The following is a 19,390-nucleotide window of genomic DNA, read 5'->3' on the forward strand; positions in this document are numbered from 1 at the left end:
AAATTATTCTGGTGCTTTGATTTTTTTTCTCATTCGCCGTTTACTGATCGGATTAATTTATTTTATATTTTGATAGATCGGACGATCCTGAACGCAGTGATACCAAATAGGTGCATCTTTTTATTTTTTATTTTTTTTGTGCTTAATTTTTAATTTGGCAAAAAGGGGGGTGATTTTAACTTTTTGCCAAATTTTTACTTTTTTTTTTTTTTTTTTTACTGTATTTAATAGTCCCCTTAGTAGACTGTGCTATACGTCCATTTCTGGGGGCTTGTTGAAGTAAGGTTGGGGTCATTGTCCTGCTGGAAGACCCATGACCAGAACACAAACCCAGCTTACTGATCCTGGGACTACATTGTAACCCAAAATCCTTCAGAATTTATGATGCCTTGCACACAGTCAGGGCACCCAGTGCCAGAGGCAGCAAAACAACCCCAAAACATCTTTGAACCTCCACCATATTTGACTGTAGGTACTGTGTTCTTTCCTTTCTAGGTCTCATTCTGTTTCTGGTAAACAGTAGAATGATGTGCTTTACCAAAAAGCTCTATCATTGTCTCATCTGTCCACAAGATGCTTTCTCAGAAGGATTTTGGCTTACTCACATTTTTGGTTCTCAAGTCCTCAAACCGTATTCTCCTTTTTCTCTTCTCCATGCTTAGTGTGGCACACAATGCAAAGATTGACTCAACTTCTCCCCTTTTTATCTGGTTTCAGGTGTGATTTTCACATTGCCCACACCTGTTACTTGCCACTGGTGAGTGTGAACGAGCATCACATGCTGGAAACAAAGTTGTTTAAGCCACATTTTGGGGCTTTTGTGTGAAATTATGTAAAATTTGCCTTTTTTTCTCTGTTGTTCCAATGCACACCAAGGAAATAGACCCGTGTATAACAAAACTACATCCCCCCGCTGTCATGACAACTCATCGGCGCCACGCGATCATGTGACGGGACGCTGATGGGCGGGATTTACGATGCGCTTGTGCCGGTCACAGTAATCGACAGCAGGATTTAACTGGATAAATCCACCCGTGTCTGTGAAAGGCACATAAGGCTCAGATCAGCCATCGTGTGCTGGGAAAGATGCAGGATTCCTTGATTGGGTGACATCTATGGTTAAGGAATGAGATTCCGTGTAATAAGATGCGTCATTTGTGCACATTCATTTGTGTGTACAGTCACCTGCGGCTCCGCGGAACTACTGACAGCTTACCCCAGGCTGCGCGGGAGGCCCCGCCCACACACGGGAGGCCCCGCCCACACACAGGAGCCCCCGCCCACACACAGCAGCCCCCGCCCACACGCAGGGAAGCCCCGCCCGGCGGCCCACACGACGGAAGTGACGTCATCACCAGGACGTAATCGCTTCAGGAGGAAGAGAAAGATGTCGGCGGCTGAGGAGGAGCGGAGCGGCGAGGGCGGCCCGGGGGGCTCCTCTCCGGCCTCCTCCCCCGGCCACCAGCTCCCCCAGAGTAACTCCCTGCTCGGGCTGCCCATCGTCGCCATCGAGAACATCCTGAACTTCCTCACGTACGACGAGATCAGCCAGCTGCGCCTGGTGAGGAGGGGGCGCCGTCCGGGGGCTGCGGGCACAGCTGCTGCAGAACCTCTCACCGGGCAGGGGGAGCTGCGCTGTGTCCGTCCTCTGCTTGTTGTCAGTGAATGGGACCTTTATTATTTACCTGTGACGGGGCGGGATAGTGACCTGTACAGAAATGAATGTGAAGGTTTCTGTTCACTGACGGCAAGCAGAGGCCTGGGCCGGGCGGGGATCGTGTGCAAAGCCAAGACCTCAGGAAAATGGCGTCAGTGTATTGACATTGGTGGGGGATGCTGGGCCGGCGGTGGCTGGTGTGGTGGGGGATGCTGGGCCGGCGGTGGCTGGTGTGGTGGGGGATGCTGGGCCGGCGGTGGTTGGTGCGGTGGGGGATGCTGGGCCGGCGGTGGTTGGTGTGGTGGGGGATGCTGGGCCGGCGGTGGTTGGTGTGGTGGGGGATGCTGGGCCGGCGGTGGCTGGTGTGGTGGGGGATGCTGGGCCGGCGGTGGCTGGTGTGGTGGGGGATGCTGGGCCGGCGGTGGCTGGTGTGGTGGGGGATGCTGGGCCGGCGGTGGCTGGTGTGGTGGGGGATGCTGGGCCGGCGGTGGCTGGTGTGGTGGGGGATGCTGGGCCGGCGGTGGTGCGGTGGGGGATGCTGGGCCGGCGGTGGTTGGGGCGGTGGGGGATGCTGGGCCGGCGGTGGTTGGGGCGGTGGGGGATGCTGGGCCGGCGGTGGTTGGGGCGGTGGGGGATGCTGGGCTGGCGGTGGCTGGTGCGGTGGGGGATGCTGGGCCGGCGGTGGCTGGTGCGGTGGGGGATGCTGGGCCGGCGGTGGTTGTGTGGTGGGGGATGCTGGGCCGGCGGTGGCTGGTGTGGTGGGGGATGCTGGGCCGGCGGTGGCTGGTGTGGTGGGGGATGCTGGGCCGGCGGTGGTGCGGTGGGGGATGCTGGGCCGGCGGTGGTTGGGGCGGTGGGGGATGCTGGGCCGGCGGTGGTTGGGGCGGTGGGGGATGCTGGGCCGGCGGTGGTTGGGGCGGTGGGGGATGCTGGGCTGGCGGTGGCTGGTGCGGTGGGGGATGCTGGGCCGGCGGTGGCTGGTGCGGTGGGGGATGCTGGGCCGGCGGTGGTTGTGTGGTGGGGGATGCTGGGCCGGCGGTGGCTGGTGTGGTGGGGGATGCTGGGCCGGCGGTGGTGCGGTGGGGGATGCTGGGCCGGCGGTGGGGGATACTGGGCCGGCGGTGGCTGGTGCGGTGGGGGATGCTGGGCCGGCGGTGGCTGGTGCGGTGGGGGATACTGGGCCGGCGGTGGCTGGTGTGGTGGGGGATGCTGGGCCGGCGGTGGCTGGTGTGGTGGGGGATGCTGGGCCGGCGGTGGCTGGTGTGGTGGGGGATGCTGGGCCGGCGGTGGTGCGGTGGGGGATGCTGGGCCGGCGGTGGTGGGGCGGTGGGGGATGCTGGGCCGGCGGTGGTTGTGTGGTGGGGGATGCTGGGCCGGCGGTGGCTGGTGTGGTGGGGGATGCTGGGCCGGCGGTGGCTGGTGTGGTGGGGGATGCTGGGCCGGCGGTGGCTGGTGTGGTGGGATCTCACGTGTTTGGCCATGGGTAGGTTGGAGATAGGAGATCGTTGGCGGCCGGTGCCAGGACTTCTGCACGTTCTGTTCACATGGATAAGAGACATGTCTGCACGGGCCCTGTGGTGGAGCGGTCGCCATAGCAGCGCCTTTCTGTACAGGACATGGTGTCTTGCAGCGTAGCTCAGTCCTACCATACAGACCCCCATACACGTGAGATACACAGGGGTCCACTGACTGATGTGCAGGAGACCTCATGATGGCATCCAACGTTGTCAGGGGACATAATGGGCACGCAGGTAAGCTCCAGCAGCCGATACTTTATGCCACACAATAGGAAGTGGAGGAAGGGGGTATGTAGAGGCGGACGAGGGCCTGCAGGGAGGGACGCTAGGGAAGAGGCAGACGAGGGCCTGCAGGGAGGGACGCTAGGGAAGAGGCAGACGAGGGCCTGCAGGGAGGGACGCTAGGGAAGAGGCAGACGAGGGCCTGCAGGGAGGGACGCTAGGGAAGAGGCAGACGAGGGCCTGCAGGGAGGGACGCTAGGGAAGAGGCAGACGAGGGCCTGCAGGGAGGGACGCTAGGGAAGAGGCAGACGAGGGCCTGCAGGGAGGGACGCTAGGGAAGAGGCAGACGAGGGCCTGCAGGGAGGGACGCTAGGGAAGAGGCAGACGAGGGCCTGCAGGGAGGGACGCTAGGGAAGAGGCAGACGAGGGCCTGCAGGGAGGGACGCTAGGGAAGAGGCGGACGAGGGCATGCAGGGAGGATGCTAGGGAAGAGGTGGACGAGGGCCTGCAGGGAAGAGGTGGACGAGGGCCTGCAGGGAGGATGCTAGGGAAGAGGTGGACAAGGGCCTGCAGGGAGGACGCTAGGGAAGAGGCGGAGGAGAGGTCTGCAGGGAGGATGCTAGGGAAGAGGCCGACGAGAGGCCTGCAGGGAGGACGCTAGGGAAGAAGCGGACGAGGGCCTGTTGGGAGGACGGTAGGGAAGAAGCGGACGAGGGCCTGCAGGGAGGACGCTAGGGAAGAGGCGAACGATTGCCTGCTGGGAGGATGCCGGGGAGAAGGCAGACGAGGGCCTGCAGGGAGGATGCTAGGGAAAAGGCGGACGAGAGGCCTGAAAGGAGGATGCTAGGGAAGAGGCGGACGAGGGCCTGCGGGGAGGATGCCGGGGAAGAGGCGGACGAGGGCCTGCGGGGAGGACGCCGGGGAAGAGGCGGACGAGGGCCTGCGGGGAGGACGCCGGGGAAGAGGCGGACGAGGGCCTGCGGGGAGGACGCCGGGGAAGAGGCGGACGAGGGCCTGCGGGGAGGATGCCGGGGAAGAGGCGGACGAGGGCCTGCGGGGAGGATGCCGGGGAAGAGGCGGACGAGGGCCTGCGGGGAGGACGCCGGGGAAGAGGCGGACGAGGGCCTGCGGGGAGGACGCCGGGGAAGAGGCGGACGAGGGCCTGCGGGGAGGACGCCGGGGAAGAGGCGGACGAGGGCCTGCGGGGAGGACGCCGGGGAAGAGGCGGACGAGGGCCTGCGGGGAGGACGCCGGGGAAGAGGCGGACGAGGGCCTGCGGGGAGGACGCCGGGGAAGAGGCGGACGAGGGCCTGCGGGGAGGACGCCGGGGAAGAGGCGGACGAGGGCCTGCGGGGAGGACGCCGGGGAAGAGGCGGACGAGGGCCTGCGGGGAGGACGCCGGGGAAGAGGCGGACGAGGGCCTGCGGGGAGGACGCCGGGGAAGAGGCGGACGAGGGCCTGCGGGGAGGACGCCGGGGAAGAGGCGGACGAGGGCCTGCGGGGAGGACGCCGGGGAAGAGGCGGACGAGGGCCTGCGGGGAGGACGCGGACGAGGGCCTGCGGGGAGGACGCGGACGAGGGCCTGCGGGGAGGACGCCGGGGAAGAGGCGGACGAGGGCCTGCGGGGAGGATGCCGGGAAGGGGAGGACGCCGGGCAAGAGGCGTACAAGGGCCTGCGGGGAGGACGCCGGGCAAGAGGCGGATGAGGGCCTGCGGGGAGGACGCCGGGCAAGAGGCGGATGAGGGCCTGCGGGGAGGATGTTGGGGAAGAGGTGGGCAGTTGAGGGTCTGTGTGGGGGACAGTAGGTAAGTGGACAGAGGATATGGTTTGTGAGATGGTAGAGCGGACGGGGGTCTGTAGGGAGGAGGTGGAAGTAGGGGCTCTGTATTGGGGACTGTGGTCAGGAAGTAGATGGTGGGGTCAGTAAGGAGGACAGAGGGGGTTGGCAGCAGTGCTTTCTTATATATGGGGGGGGAATAGTTGTCGGCCAGCTATCTAATCTGATGTAAAATAAAGCCCCCCATACACATTGCTGCACAGCTGTCTATCATTTATCTGTGCCTGTTGTAGTCTCATCAGTCAGCCCCTTGCCGGGCGTCATTCTTGGGGCCGGCTCGTCGTGTGCTCTAGTCCTTGCTGCCCCTGCGGCTCGTCCTGTTGGCACTGGTAGGCCTGTTGGGTGCCAGTGTAAGCTGAGCGGTGACTGAGCTGCTGATGCCGCCTTTATCTTCTTCCTAATCTTTGCTATGAGGATATTGATCGTTGATTTCTTGGTGGCCGTTTCCAATAGCCTGTGACCAGCGGCTCAGATACCTGACTGCACTTCAAGAAAACCTTGGCTTGTCAGAAGTTTTGGTACTCGGCAGAGTTTAGTAAATAGGTCTGTGCTGCCCTGATCCTACGCCCAGTCCTTCGTGGCAGCCAGACCCGGACAGTACTAATGGAGGTATACAACATCGACAAATATGTCTACTACATCGCCCTCTTCAGGACATATGAGATAGTACATGAAGCCATCCCAAAAGAAAATGGCTGTCCATAGCATACACTAAGCCACTGACTGGACTCTCCATAGACCTGCGGGGACCCGTTATTTACCCCTACGTGGGTTGTATAGTTTAGTGCTGATGCTCTTTTACTGCGATGGTCGTCTGCAGATTGTGTGATCTCAACCTAGATTTCATGAACACCTTCGCCTCCGTGCAGCTCCTCAGCACCTCCAGCCTGCGAATCTCCGGACGGCACAACTGACCTGCAGATGTCTAGTGCAGAGCAGTGGGGAGGGCTCCTGCGGCAGCCAGGTGTTACACACACATGAAGGTCACCTCGGTCATGTCTGCTTTCCTACAGGTCTGCAAGCGCATGGATCTGGAGTGTCAGCGCATCCTGAACCAGGGCTTCCTGCGAGTGGAGCGATATCACAGCTTGTGTCAGAAGCAGGTCAAGGCGCAACTGCCAAGGTATGAGCTCCAGCAGCCCCTTCTCACGGGATCCCTGCCACAGGCACTGTTCCACTCTTAACTCTGCCAAACTCAGGAACATTCCTTATATGTTCACGTACAAGTCGTCTGTGCTCCGAAAATACAAATCTGGGATTGTGAATCCACAAGAATGTGGCTGATGTGTTTTATTACTATTCTGCTGGTGCAGACACTGTGTACATACATTACATTACTGATCCTGAGTTACCTCCTGTATTATCCTCCAGAGCTGCACTCACTATTCTGCTTGTGCAGTCACAGTGTACATACATTACATATCCTGAGTTACATCCTGGATTATACCCCAGAGCAGCACTCACTATTCTGCTGGTGCAGTCACTGTGTACATACATTACATTACTGATCCTGAGTTACATCCTGTATTATATCCCAGAGCTGCACTCACTATTCTGCTGGTGCAGACACTGTGTACATACATTACATTACTGATCCTGAGTTACCTCCTGTATTATATCCCAGAGCTGAACTCACTATTCTGCTGGTGCAGTCACTGTGTACATTCATTACATTACTGATCCTGAGTTACCTCCTGTATTATACCCCAGAGCTGCACTCACTATTCTGCTGGTGCAGTCACTGTGTACATACATGACATTACTGATCCTGAGTTACATCCTGTATTATACCCCAGAGCTGCACTCACTATTCTGCTGGTGCAGTCACTGTGTACATTCATTACATTACTGATCCTGAGTTACATCCTGTATTATACCCCAGAGCTGCACTCACTATTCTGCTGGTGCAGTCACTGTGTACATACATTACATTACTGATCCTGAGTTACATCCTGTATTATACCCCAGAGCTGCACTCACTATTCTGCTGGTGCAGTCACTGTGTACATACATTACATTACTGGTCCTGAGTTACCTGCTGTATTATACTCCAGAGCTGCACTCACTATTCTGCTGAAGTTGACCGTTTGTCCCCGGTATTGTCAGCGGATGCACAGGGCGTGCTGTGTATGTGTGCTGGATGCGGTGAAGCTTCTATATTGCCGGTAGTCGGCTATTCTCAGTGTATGACACATGTTCTTTTGGTAACTTGTGCAGGATGTAAGGGGTTAATGGCGTGCGTGCTGTAGTCGGGGGGCCGCCGTGACTGGTAAATAATCTGATTTAGTGACCCCCTTCTCTTTCACGCAGGCGAGAGTCGGAGAGGAGGAATCACTCGCTGGCTCGGCACGCGGACATCCTGGCGGCGGTGGAGACCCGGCTGTCACTACTGAACATGACGTTCATGAAATACGTGGACTCTAATCTGTGTTGTTTCATCCCAGGCAAGGTGAGAAGTGAACGTGGACACCGGCAAAGGAATCCGTGGTCTGACATCACACGTGCTGGGGCTCTGAGTACTGATACTAGCTAAGTGCAGAGTCTTTTCCTCTGTTTTTTTTTTTTTTTTTTTTTACTTTTTTGTAGTCAAGAAATCGTACTAATCTAACACAAGCTGTGTGGGGTTAGCCTAGTACAAGCCAGAGCAGTGCAGGGAACGAGAGCGGCCGTCGTCTCCGTCCTGCTGTCGGCGGTTCTCTGTTGTTGCAGACGTGCAGGAGAGGATAGAAGCATAAAATCAGCATCTCCCGCACTGCTCCCCTGAGCCACTAGGTGTCAGTGTCTGCCTGGCGTTATTAGTGCCCTTTATGCTGTGAAGATGAAACTTTCTTTCACAACTTTAATATGTAAATGGTCTCTTTAGAGAGCAAGAGGACGTGAACTCTAGCACCAACTATTGGAAGTAGTGATCTTAAAAGTCAATATTGACCCTGAGTCTTGCTATATGACTTGGGCGAAAAGCCAAACCCGAATCCCAATCAGACACTGTGTTTCCGGATGCTGCCGCCCATCAGTGCAAAGTAAGAAGTCGGATTTAGCATGCTGCAAGGCTCATTAAAGGGTTGATATTGACTTGGATGGTTGCTGTTTCCAATAGGTGGGGCTATAGAGTTCAAGTCCTCTCTGAAGAGACAATTTGCATATTTAATTTCCTAGAGGAGTATGCAAGACGTTTAAGTCTTCTAATACTGGCCTGTCACTCTCCACGAGGAGATACCTTATCCCTTTTCAGAACTTTAGAAACATGTAAAGATTTCACGGTTGGACTCATGGCTTTTCTGTAGTAAACCCCGCATAGGGACACGGCTCGGGATTAGGAACTGGTGATATCCCGATTTATACACTGCCATTGAGCATTTCTCATCTGGTCCTTGGATTGCAAGCAAGACCACAAAGAACAAAAAGACCGCACCACAATGGATGGTGAAAAAATAGGAGCTTACATTTATTCTGCCTCCTGTAGCGACGTTTCGATCAACAGACCTTTATCAAGCACTCAAGTGCAATAAATGTAAGCTCCTATTTTTCCACCATCCATTGTGGCGCTGTCTTTTTGTTCTTTGTGGTCTTGGTTCTGTCCGGAATGAGCTCCCTGGTTTTGGACATGCGCCCTTGTGTCCGCTGAGACTTTCAATTTATGAAAGGGTGCGGTTTTGATTTTCTTTTGTTTTGACTCTGATGGTATATGGATTGCAAGCAAGTCACAAGAGACGTAAAATCGGGATACGTGGCCGTCTCCAGGATCACAAGGCAGAGCGTCAGACCAGGGACAGAAATGAACGTCCACACATGGGACATAAGACTGAGCTGCAGAATTGGTGTGAATCGATGGCCACAACAGTAATCTGTGACCTCTAGACAGAGAGCTGACCACATCTGCGGCTCTTCTTTTGATTAGTTTTCCTGGTGTGACGTCCCATCCTAATGGCTAATCAGAAGAGCAGGATGCCATCGGGTAGGGGCGATTCTTAAGTTTCCCATCACACAGTGCTGTCGAGGACGGGGTCATGAGCATCGATCAGCACCGACTCTCCTGCGCTGCCATTACTTGGGCCTGGCGTATAGTCACTAATCCGCTGCTCTCTCTCTGCAGGTTATTGATGAAATCTACAATGTTCTACGATACGTGAATTCTACGCGATCCCCTCAGCGAGCTCACGAGGTCCTACAAGAATTACGGGACATCTCCTCGATGGCAATGGAATATTTTGATGAAAAGATTGTTCCGATCCTTAAAAAGAAGTTACCTGGCTCAGAAGTGTCGGGGCGTCTCATGGGCTCTCCTCCAGGTGCGGTGACTTCTGTAATTCCTCGCCCCTTGTAGCGGAAAACCCTTCAGATGCGTCGTGTACGTGACTGAGCATTTATGCAGTGCATCGGGGCCACATTACCGTGATGCAAAAAATTAAAGGGATGATCTCTGGTTAGAATAGCACTTGTCCCGACAGGGCACTTTGCTTTATTTAAGCCCCTTTACTCTGTCGCCTCATTGGGGGACACAGGACCATGGGTGTTATGCTGCTGTCCACTAGGAGGCGACACTATGCATAATCTGAAAAAGATTAACTGTGGCTCCTCCTGTGCAGTATACACCCCTGGACGGCATCAGCCTTCTCCAGTTTTTGCTTAGTGTCGCAAAGGAGGCACACCTAAAGATTTTTACTCCGTTTTACTCCGTTTCCCGCTTTCCAACGGGATTACAGATGAAGAAAAGAGGGTCTTCTGTGAGACCCCCGGCATGGCTCCTTCCTCGGCCCCCTATTATGGGGTGCCCAGTTGAAGTTGAGATGGCTATTCCCCATGCTGCTCCTTCCCCCAACCCCTCGGGTGTTGGTTCGAAGTCGAGACCCCCCTCCTTCCCCAATTCCTTTTGGTTTCTGGGTTGAGGTCGAGGCGAGGATAAAGGCCCCTGAAGGTGTAACAACAGCACCCTCCCTATCCCCCTCTGGGGGTATTAGGTGGAGACACCTCAGGTAGGGCCTGTACAGGCAGCATCCTACAGCTCCCAGCAATGGGCCAGCACACTGCGCCTGCATCCAGGGACCCCAGCCCAGCTGCGGGCTCCTGTTGGGGCCGGGGGGAGTGCAGGCAGGCATGGCACATACAGACACAGGGCTCCCTGCGCCCCTGTCTCTGCGGCAGCACCAGCTCTATACTGCCTCAGGGGGACCCCTCACCGGGCCCCCCTTCCGATTATAGCCCCACCGCCATCCTGCCTTTAAATCTGGAGGGGTCTGGTTCAGATCCGACCCCCTCCCGGACTTTCGCGCCGGCCTGGAGCCCTTCTGGGCCTCAGGCATCTAATTTAGGCCCCGGCTTCGGCCTAGCTGAAGCAGCAGCCTCCTCTCCGCCCCCCGGCCCGCCCCCCCGGATGACAAATATGACACTCTACAGTGTCATACAAGGGGCGGATCGAGACAGAAAGGGCGGGTTTTTTTATAGCCTTGCCGCCTTTTTCCAGCTCTCCGCCCCCTTCTCCTCCTCTGTCTCTGCAGCCATTTTCGGCTGCAGATTAACCCTGCATATCCCGGTCTGCAGGACCAGGACCAGGCAGCCAGTCTCCGGGGGGCACAGGACTGTGGATCTTCGGCGCTGGACCTAGGGGTACACTGGTGGGGTAAGATCACAGCTGGGTTATTTTTACTCAGCTGTGAATCCATATTACCTATAAGACTCCCCTGTAGGTTCTCTACCCCTGTAAGGTCCATCTGCTGGCAGCACCTCTGCACTTTGTGCACTATGCAGGGCTCAAGGTCCAAGAGAACCAGGCAGATCTGCTATTATGCATTCTGCACAGCCTGCGGGACCGCTCTCTCCAGTAGTAGCACGTACCCGCATTGTCAGAACTGTATATAACCTATTGTGTCACTCGGTGTCTAATGCCACGCCGGAATGGGCTACTCAGTTCTCGCAATCTATGACGCAGTCTATAGATAACCTAACTTCCACATTGCTTCAGGCTCTGCAGGGTCATGCCCCGGCTATGACCGTTACCCAACAACGGGAGAGCTTGACTCAGGAACCAGATGACCCTGGCACATCCACGTCTAGGTCAGGACGCAAGCGGATCCATAGATCAAGTCCATCTGCGTCACCCCATAGCACACAGTCATCCCCCTCTAGGGAGAGACACCGTAGCTCCAGGTCATCTAGACCGTCCCGTTCCAGGGACAGACGATGCAGATCTCCGCAATCACCAACCGGAGAAGGCCTTCTCCCCAGCCCACCCAGCAGGGGACGCCTCAGTGAGATCCCAATCCCTCCTAGCAATACAGCGCTAGTTGAGGACATAATATCTCAGTGATACACAGGATTCGGAAGGCATCTGCGACTCTGACTCGGACCGGACAGAGAAACGGAGGGGTCCCTGATCCCAATCCCTCCTAGCAATACAGCGCTAGTTGAGGACATAATATCGTCCATCCATCGGGTGCTGGACATTTCTGATCCGCCACCAGAGGTCCCAGAACATAAGATTTTCTTTGAAGGACCTCTGAAGCCGCCTAAGGTTTTCTCGAACCACCCAGAGTTTAAGGCGATCCTTAAAAAACAGCTCTACAGCCTGAGAAAAAATTTGCTAATCGCAAATATCTGGGGGCGAGGTACCCCTTCCCACAGAAGGAGGAATGGACAGATCCACCTGAGGTGGATTAAAAGTCTCCAGGCTAGCAGCACAGACCCTCCTTTCACTGCCAGATAGCTCAACCCTCAGGGACGCAGCAGACCGGCAGGTAGAACGCATGGCTCGTTCAATTTTCGAGGCAGCAGGGGCACCCATGGCTCCCGCGTTCGCCTCAGCTTGGGCTGCCAAGGCCATCCTGACCTGGGCAAAGAATTTACAAGCCTTCCAAGCATCCGCTCCTGAACTGTCGGACCAAGCGGTTCAAAATGCAGTTGTAGCAGATTATATGCTCCATGCAGCTCTGGTTTCAGCAAGGGGAGTCGCGGGGATAGCATCAAACGCCATCACGATTAGGCGTATCCTCTGGCTGCGGGAATGGCAAGCGGACGCAGCCTCAAAGGAGTCCCTCACGCACCTCCCCTACCTCAGTGGGAGTCTTTTCGGTGAACAGTTGGACACTATGATATCCAACGCCACAGGGGGTAAGAGTACTTCTCTTCCTCAACTGAAACCTAAACGCACTTACAAGAAGCGTAACCAAACTCTATTCCGATCCTTTCGGAATTCCTCCAGCTGGTCCGTCTCACGTCCGGTACAAAATCGTATCCGTTCCCCACGCAGGGATAACTCACGATCGACGCAAAGGTCGGACAAGACCTGGCAGTCAAAAGCAGGCCAGTCTAAGCCCAGAGGAGGAAAATCCCAGACTTCTCCTCCTCATGACTCACGGACTCCGGATAACACCACACCAGTAGGCGGCCGACTTTTGTAAAACCGCCAGCCAAGGCTCGAGCCTACCACCAAGCGGTCTCCTCGCTTTGTTAATCAGGAGTCATAGTACCGGTACCCACGTCCGACCGCTTCCGAGGGTTCTACTCCAATCTGTTCGTAGTTCCCAAGAAAGGAGGCAGCGTACGGCCCATACTAGACCTAAAACAGCTCAACAAATATGTACGGGTCCGTCACTTCCGCATGGAGTCCCTTCGGTTCATCTTGCGTCCATGGAGAAGGGAGAATATCTCCCCTTCATAGACATACGTGCATATACCCATTGCACCTGCCCATCAGGTTTCTCAGGTTCGCAATAGGCCAGGACCACTACCAATTCAGAGTCTTCATCAAGGTCATGGCAGCAACCATGGACGTCCTGCATTCCAGAGGCATAGTAGTCGTTCCATACCTGGACGACCTAGTCATCAAGGCTCCCACCTTTCAAGGAATTCGAGCTCAGCGTCTCAATCACAACCGATACTCTCAGTTGCATGGGCTGGTTAATCAACCTACAAAGTCATCACCAACCCCGAGTCAGTCCCTGACTTTCCTGGGAATGTTATTCAACACTTCCAGGGGTCTAGTGCTCCTTCCCAAGGACAAGGCACTGGCCCTCCGACTAGCAGATGAAGAAAAGAGGGTCTCTTGTGAGACTCCAGGCATGGCTCCTTCCTCGGCCCCCTATTATGGGGTGCCCAGTTGAAGTTGAGATGGCTATTCCCCATGCTGCTCCTTCCCCAGTCCCTCGGGTGCTGGTTTGAAGTCGAGATCCTCCCCTTCCCCCCCCCCCCCCCTTTCCCAATTCCCTTTGGTTTCTGGGTTGAGGTCGAGGCGAGGATAAAGGCCTCTGAAGGTGACAACAGCACCCTCCCTATCCCCCTCTGGGGGTATTAGGTTGAGACACCTCAGGTAGGGCCTGTACAGGCAGCATCCTACAGCTCCCAGCAATGGGCCAGCACACTGCGCCTGCATCCAGGGACCCCAGCCCAGCTGCGGGCTCCTGTTGGGCAAGTGGTCTTCAGCGGAAGCGTCCATGCCCATCAACATCCTGAAAATTCGTGCCATCCTTCTGGCATTGAGGGCTTTCCATCACTTACTGGCCGCCTCTCACATCAGGATACAGTCGGACAATGCCACGGCTGTGGCATATGTGACTCATCAAGGGGGGACCCGCAGTACCCAAGCGATGCGGGAAGTGCCACATATCCTCCGCTGGGCGGAGGACACAGGGTCGGTCCTTTCGGCGGTCCACGTTCCGGGTGTGGACAACTGGGAAGCAGACTTCCTCAGCTGACAAGGAATAGACTCGGGAGAGTGGTCTCTCCATCCCGAAATTTTTCAACAGATCTGTCTCCGCTGGGGGACCCCGGATGTGGACCTAATGGCATCCCATTTCAATGCCAAGGTCTCCAACTTCATTGCCAGAACACACGATCTGCGGTCGCTCGGAGCAGACGCTCTGGTTCAGGACTGGACCCAGTTCCAGCTTCTGTATATTTTTCCACCTCTCCCCCTGATATCCAGAGGGTGAGGAAGATCAAACAAGAGGGAGTTTCAACCATCCTCATTGCACCGGACTGGCCCAGACGCACATGGTACGCCGACATCGTACAACTCACAGCAGACGCCCCCTGGCGTCTCCCCGACCGCCACGATCTTCTATCACAAGGGCCGTTCTACCACCAGAACTCAAGGGCTCTCAACTTGATGTCGTGGCCCTTGAGACCTGGGTTCTAACCCAGGCAGGGATCTCGACAGAGGTCATTGCAACCATGATCAGAGCACGGAAATCAGCCTCTGCCAAGATTTATTACCGTACCTGGAAAGTTTTTCTTTACCTGGTGCGAATCTCGTGGCCAGGTTCCACTCCCTTATTTCCTACCCAAAGTTCTTGGTTTTCTCCAAGCGGGTCTGGAGGCCAGTCTGTCATTGGGCTCGCCTAAAAGCCAGGTGTCAGCCCTCTCAGTGTTTTTTCCAAAAGCGCATTGCTACCAAGCCGCAAGTAAGGCCTTTCCTTCAGGGGGTTTCCCGATTGGTTCCCCCCTACAGACGACCACTAGAAACGTGGGACCTCAACCTGGTCCTGACAGCATTGCAGGAACCATCCTTCGAACCCCTTAAGGAGGTCCCGCTCCGCCTTCTTTCCCAGAAGGTGGTTTCTTTCCTGGTGGCACTCACCTCGCTACGCAAGGTGTCTGAACCGACAGCACTCTCATGCAGACGGCCTTTCCTGGTTTTTTCACCAGGCCAAGGTAGTTCTTCGTACGGTCCCATCCTTCCTTCCGAAGGTTGTGTCAGACTTCCACCTCCATGAGGAAATTTCACTTCCCTCCCTTTGTCCGGTTCCGGTTCATAGAGTGGAGAAGGCTCTGCATACGCTTGACCTTGTCAGGCCTTTGCGTATATACGCGTCTAGGACTGCGTCCTTCCGGAGGTCTGATTCTCCTTTCCTCCTTCCGGAAGGCGGCCACAAGGGTAGGCCGGCTTCCAAAAGCTACTCTTGCCAGGTGGATCAAATCCACCATACAAGAGGCGTACCGCCTTTAAGAATCCTACCTCTTCCAGCCGGTATTACGGCACACTCTATACGGGCGGTAGGGGCCTCCTGGGCCATTCGGCACCAGGCTTCGGCACAACAAGTGTGTAAGGCGGCCACTTGGACTAGCTTACACACATTTACTAAACACTACAGGGTTCATACCCAGTCCTCAGCGAGCCTGGGTAGATGTGTCCTGCAGGCGGCGGTGCCCTAAGTGTACGGGCCTGTCTGCACAATATTCGTCCATTGCTTCCCACCCAGGGACTGCTTTAGGATGTCCCATGGTCCTGTGTCCCCCAATGAGGCAGAGTAAAGGAGATTTTTGTGTACTCACCGTAAAATCTCTTTCTCTTAGCCTCTAATTGGGGGACACAGCTCCCACCCTGTTGCCCTTTCCGGGCTGTTGTAACTGTTGAGTTCTCATATTGTTTCTTGAGCTCGTACATAGTTGCCTTCTTACAGGCATAATTATGTTATTCATGTTACGTTCCTCCTACTGCTTTGGCACAAAACTGGAGAAGGCTGATGCCGTCCAGGGGTGTATACTGCACAGGAGGAGCCACAGTTAATCTTTTTCAGATTATGCATAGTGTCGCCTCCTAGTGGACAGCAGCATAACACCCATGGTCCTGTGTCCCCCAATTAGAGGCTAAGAGAAAGAGATTTTACGGTGAGTACACAAAAATCTCCTTTTTTGCAATGCATTGCAATATCTGGGGCAGTCAGGTTGTGGTTTGGTCTTAAGAGGTTGACTTGTACCTTTCCGTATGTGGCAGGATCACAACTCCCAGCATGCCCCAACAGCCTTGCGATGTACTATTTATCACGATGTGTAGTTTAATAATTATTTCTCTCCGTAGTTCCAGGTCCCTCCACCACCTTAAGTACAATGCAGCTGTTCTCCAAGCAAAACCCGTCAAGACAGGAGGTGACAAAACTGGTGCAGCAAGTGAAAACCAACGGAGCCGGCCTGACCGTCCTGAGGCGGGAGATGTCCGAGCTCCGCACCAAGGTCCAGGAGCAGCAGAAACAGCTTCAAGACCAGGACCAGAAACTTCTAGAACAGACCCAAATCATAGGCGAGCAGAACGTGCGCCTCGCCGAGCTAGAGCACAAACTGCGGGATGTGATGGAAAGCGCGGTAGGCCCCTCCGGAGCGGCACCTAGCGATGACTCCCCCAGGAAACGGAAGAAAGTAGCGGGGGACGCGGACTCTCCTAGGAAATCAAAGCGTCTCCGAACCCGGAAGTAACTGTATTAAAAAACAAACTGTGTTAGCTAGCGGCATGGTTATTGGACTGGTTACTGGTGGGCAGCCGGGGCGCAGCTGGACCGCAGTTTGTTGTAGGGTCCACTTTACCCTTCCATGCAGTTCAATGCCACCACAAGATGATGAGCACCTTGCAGGTTACTCCTTAACTCCTTTCTTTTATTTTATTATTTTTCATTTTGCAGCAATTAGGAGGTAGGTTACATTGGAAATTTTTAATGCTGTTGATGGATCCAGTGAAGCAATTTCACAGCACAATTCACTACATTATATTCTGGCAGAATGGACGGTCTCCTTATTGATAAACCTATTTATTTCATAGACGGGGGTCCGCTCTGCTGCACTATAACATACTGACCACACATCTGTAATCTTCTGCAAAAAAAAATCCAATGCATCAAGTATGGAATAACTTTGCAAATAAGAAGCCCCCGTTTTCTACACTCAGCTCTTGTGCAGAGCGGTGTGTCTCCATGGTTACAGACTACAAACAAACCCTGTGAGTTCTGTTACAGGGTAGAAAGTAGAGAGCGACAAAATCTGACTACACAGGGTTTGTTTGTAGTCTGTCACCGTGGAGACCGAGTTCTACACTCGATCATGGTTCCGTTTGAAGACTCTTTGGAGAATTTAGAATATTTTATTTTATTTTTTTTGCAGACATGCCGTTACTCTATACATTAGCTGCTGCTAAACTACAACTCTCAACGTGTTCTGTCAATTCTTGGGATAATGCTAGAGGTTGTAGTTTAGCAGCAGCTGGAGTGGCAATGTGGCTGATTTTTGCTATTTTTATTGGTGGGGGTCCATTAAGTAAGATCCCCTCTGGTCTCAAGAACAAAGCCAGGCCCCTCTGTTTCCATTGGAAGCTATAAGACTGCCCTTTTTTTGGTGAGGGTCTCTGTTGTCGGACCCTCACTGATCACAAACTCGTCATTGGTGCCCACACATAGAGCATGCAGCCATTCTGTCTCCTGGACCGTGTCTATAGGGTGACGAGGTGATGCGTTACCCACGGGACTGCTCAGCCGGCAGATCGCTGCGTGCGTTGTGTAATTTCTACACTTCCCCTTTAAGACATGACATCATAGCGATGACCTAGGTCCATTTCGGCGCTCGCTGACCGTAGGAGCAGACATTAATTTAGGATTCTCCTCCATACATAGCACCTTACCCCACCCCGTCCCCCCACAAGTGTTATTTATGTTCCGTTGGTTTTGGGTAAGCGAACTCCTCAGTGCCTAATTTTCCTGTTAACAGACGTGTAACATCCAGACGTTGGACTGTTTTTTTGTTGTTTTTTTTTTTTTTAGAAGAAACTGCAGAATGGTAATTGTGACGCTGTCCCTTTAAATTTGAGTTCAGTGCTGGATACTGGTTTATGATTCACTAATGTCTGAAAAAAAAAAAAATCCAGTCTTTGTAAAACATCACTTAGACTTGAATTGTGTATACACCGTATATATATATATATATATCCGTATAAATATATATTATACCTTTGTTTCCTTGTGACCTAAATTCTTACCGTCCCCAGGAGGGAGGGGGTGTACATAATTTATGGCCATTCAAACATTTGCAGCCATTTTAATATTGCAGCAGCGCTTCCGGCGTGGAAAAACAAAGCAACTTTTGCAAATAGTGTAGAATTTACCGTTTTGTGTTTACAGCACCCCTGCGCATCTGTGCGTTCCCAAACATCATGTATAGTTACTCCCTTCCCTCTGCCTCCATTACCTACAGTTTGCAGGCTTGGAAATGTACAGATCTGCGTAGGAGCTGTATACAAATAACGGTGGGGCCTGTTTTTCTTAATTTTGCTTCAGATTTTATTTTGGATGCATCAGAGGAATGAACATTGGGCTGGGCGAGGGTTAATGATATTCCCATCTCCAAGATCCTATCCCAACATGTAGTAGGCATAATATTAGCAAATGCCTCCAATTAGAAATCTAGTGTAGTTCTTCTGATTCGCGATGTTGCTCTACCCCATGTGCAGGACATTGCAGTAGCTTAGGTATCCATGGTTACATCCACTCATGTAATCAGTTAGTTGTTAGTGGCCATAACCATGGATACCTAAGCTACTGCAGTGCCCTGCGCATGAGTAAGACATAGGTAATCAGAAGAACTATACTACATTAGTAATTGGAGGTATTTGCTAATATAATTATTATTACACCTACACATATATGGATAGGATCTTGGAGATGGGAATACCCCGTTTTATGGTTTATTTTTGGTAAATTTCTTGGGCAGCACAATTGCACCTAGCGAGCACTTAAAGGGATAAGTTTTGCACAGGGTTACCATGACTTTTCCTTATTGAACACATGAGATATAAAGTGTGAAATGCGCTTGGAATCTGCACATTTTCTGCATTGCTGATGATTATTGCAGCTTTCTCTTCTTAGCTGGAGTCTCCGCATTCTCATTATTTCACCAGAAAATCTTGGAAATGTACCGTATGCTTGTAGATGTCAGGGAGAAAAAAGGCTCGTGGAGAGGAAGACACGAAAGATGTTTGTAAGGTAATGGGTGATACCCTGGGGGTTCCATGGCAAATAAACTGGGTTGACCTAGTCTATAATATGCCCATACATCTACAAGAGTTGAGGGCATGCTGGGAGTTGTAGTTTCAATACAGCTGGAATGCCGCAGGTTGCTGACCCTCTGCGTCAGGTGGCCAACGTGGCTGTAGAGTGCCCATAGGCATTAGACTGGGTTCCAGCACGACGACTCTGGCGCTTGCTCCATGCCTTTTCACCAGACGCATGCAGCGGTCGGACGATCGCTGGTCAGGGCGACGTTAGCGTGTATGAGGCTAGCTTAGCATTTTTTTTTTTTTTAACAATGACGAGAACAAACACTACAAATCTGATAAGAAGCTGCTGGTGTGCACAGGTGAGAAAAATGCAACCGGCCAGCGATGTTCCCCAGAAGAATGCAATGTG

At 53.8% G+C, this 19,390-nt stretch overlaps 1 protein-coding gene across 1 annotated transcript; it reads left to right on the forward strand.

Moving 5' to 3' along the window:
- Positions 1–1,346: 1,346 nt before the first annotated feature.
- On the forward strand, positions 1,347–17,748 carry FBXO28 (F-box protein 28). The gene is made up of 5 exons (XM_077282175.1): positions 1,347–1,561; positions 6,248–6,357; positions 7,545–7,683; positions 9,328–9,523; positions 16,027–17,748. The coding sequence occupies exons 1-5, from the start codon at positions 1,388–1,390 to the stop codon at positions 16,416–16,418; spliced, it is 1,011 nt and encodes a 336-aa protein (XP_077138290.1). The 5' UTR covers positions 1,347–1,387; the 3' UTR covers positions 16,419–17,748.
- Positions 17,749–19,390: the final 1,642 nt, after the last annotated feature.

This window comes from Ranitomeya variabilis, chromosome 2, assembly GCF_051348905.1.
Source record: "Ranitomeya variabilis isolate aRanVar5 chromosome 2, aRanVar5.hap1, whole genome shotgun sequence".
In the NCBI taxonomy this organism is placed as follows: Eukaryota; Metazoa; Chordata; class Amphibia; order Anura; family Dendrobatidae; genus Ranitomeya; species Ranitomeya variabilis.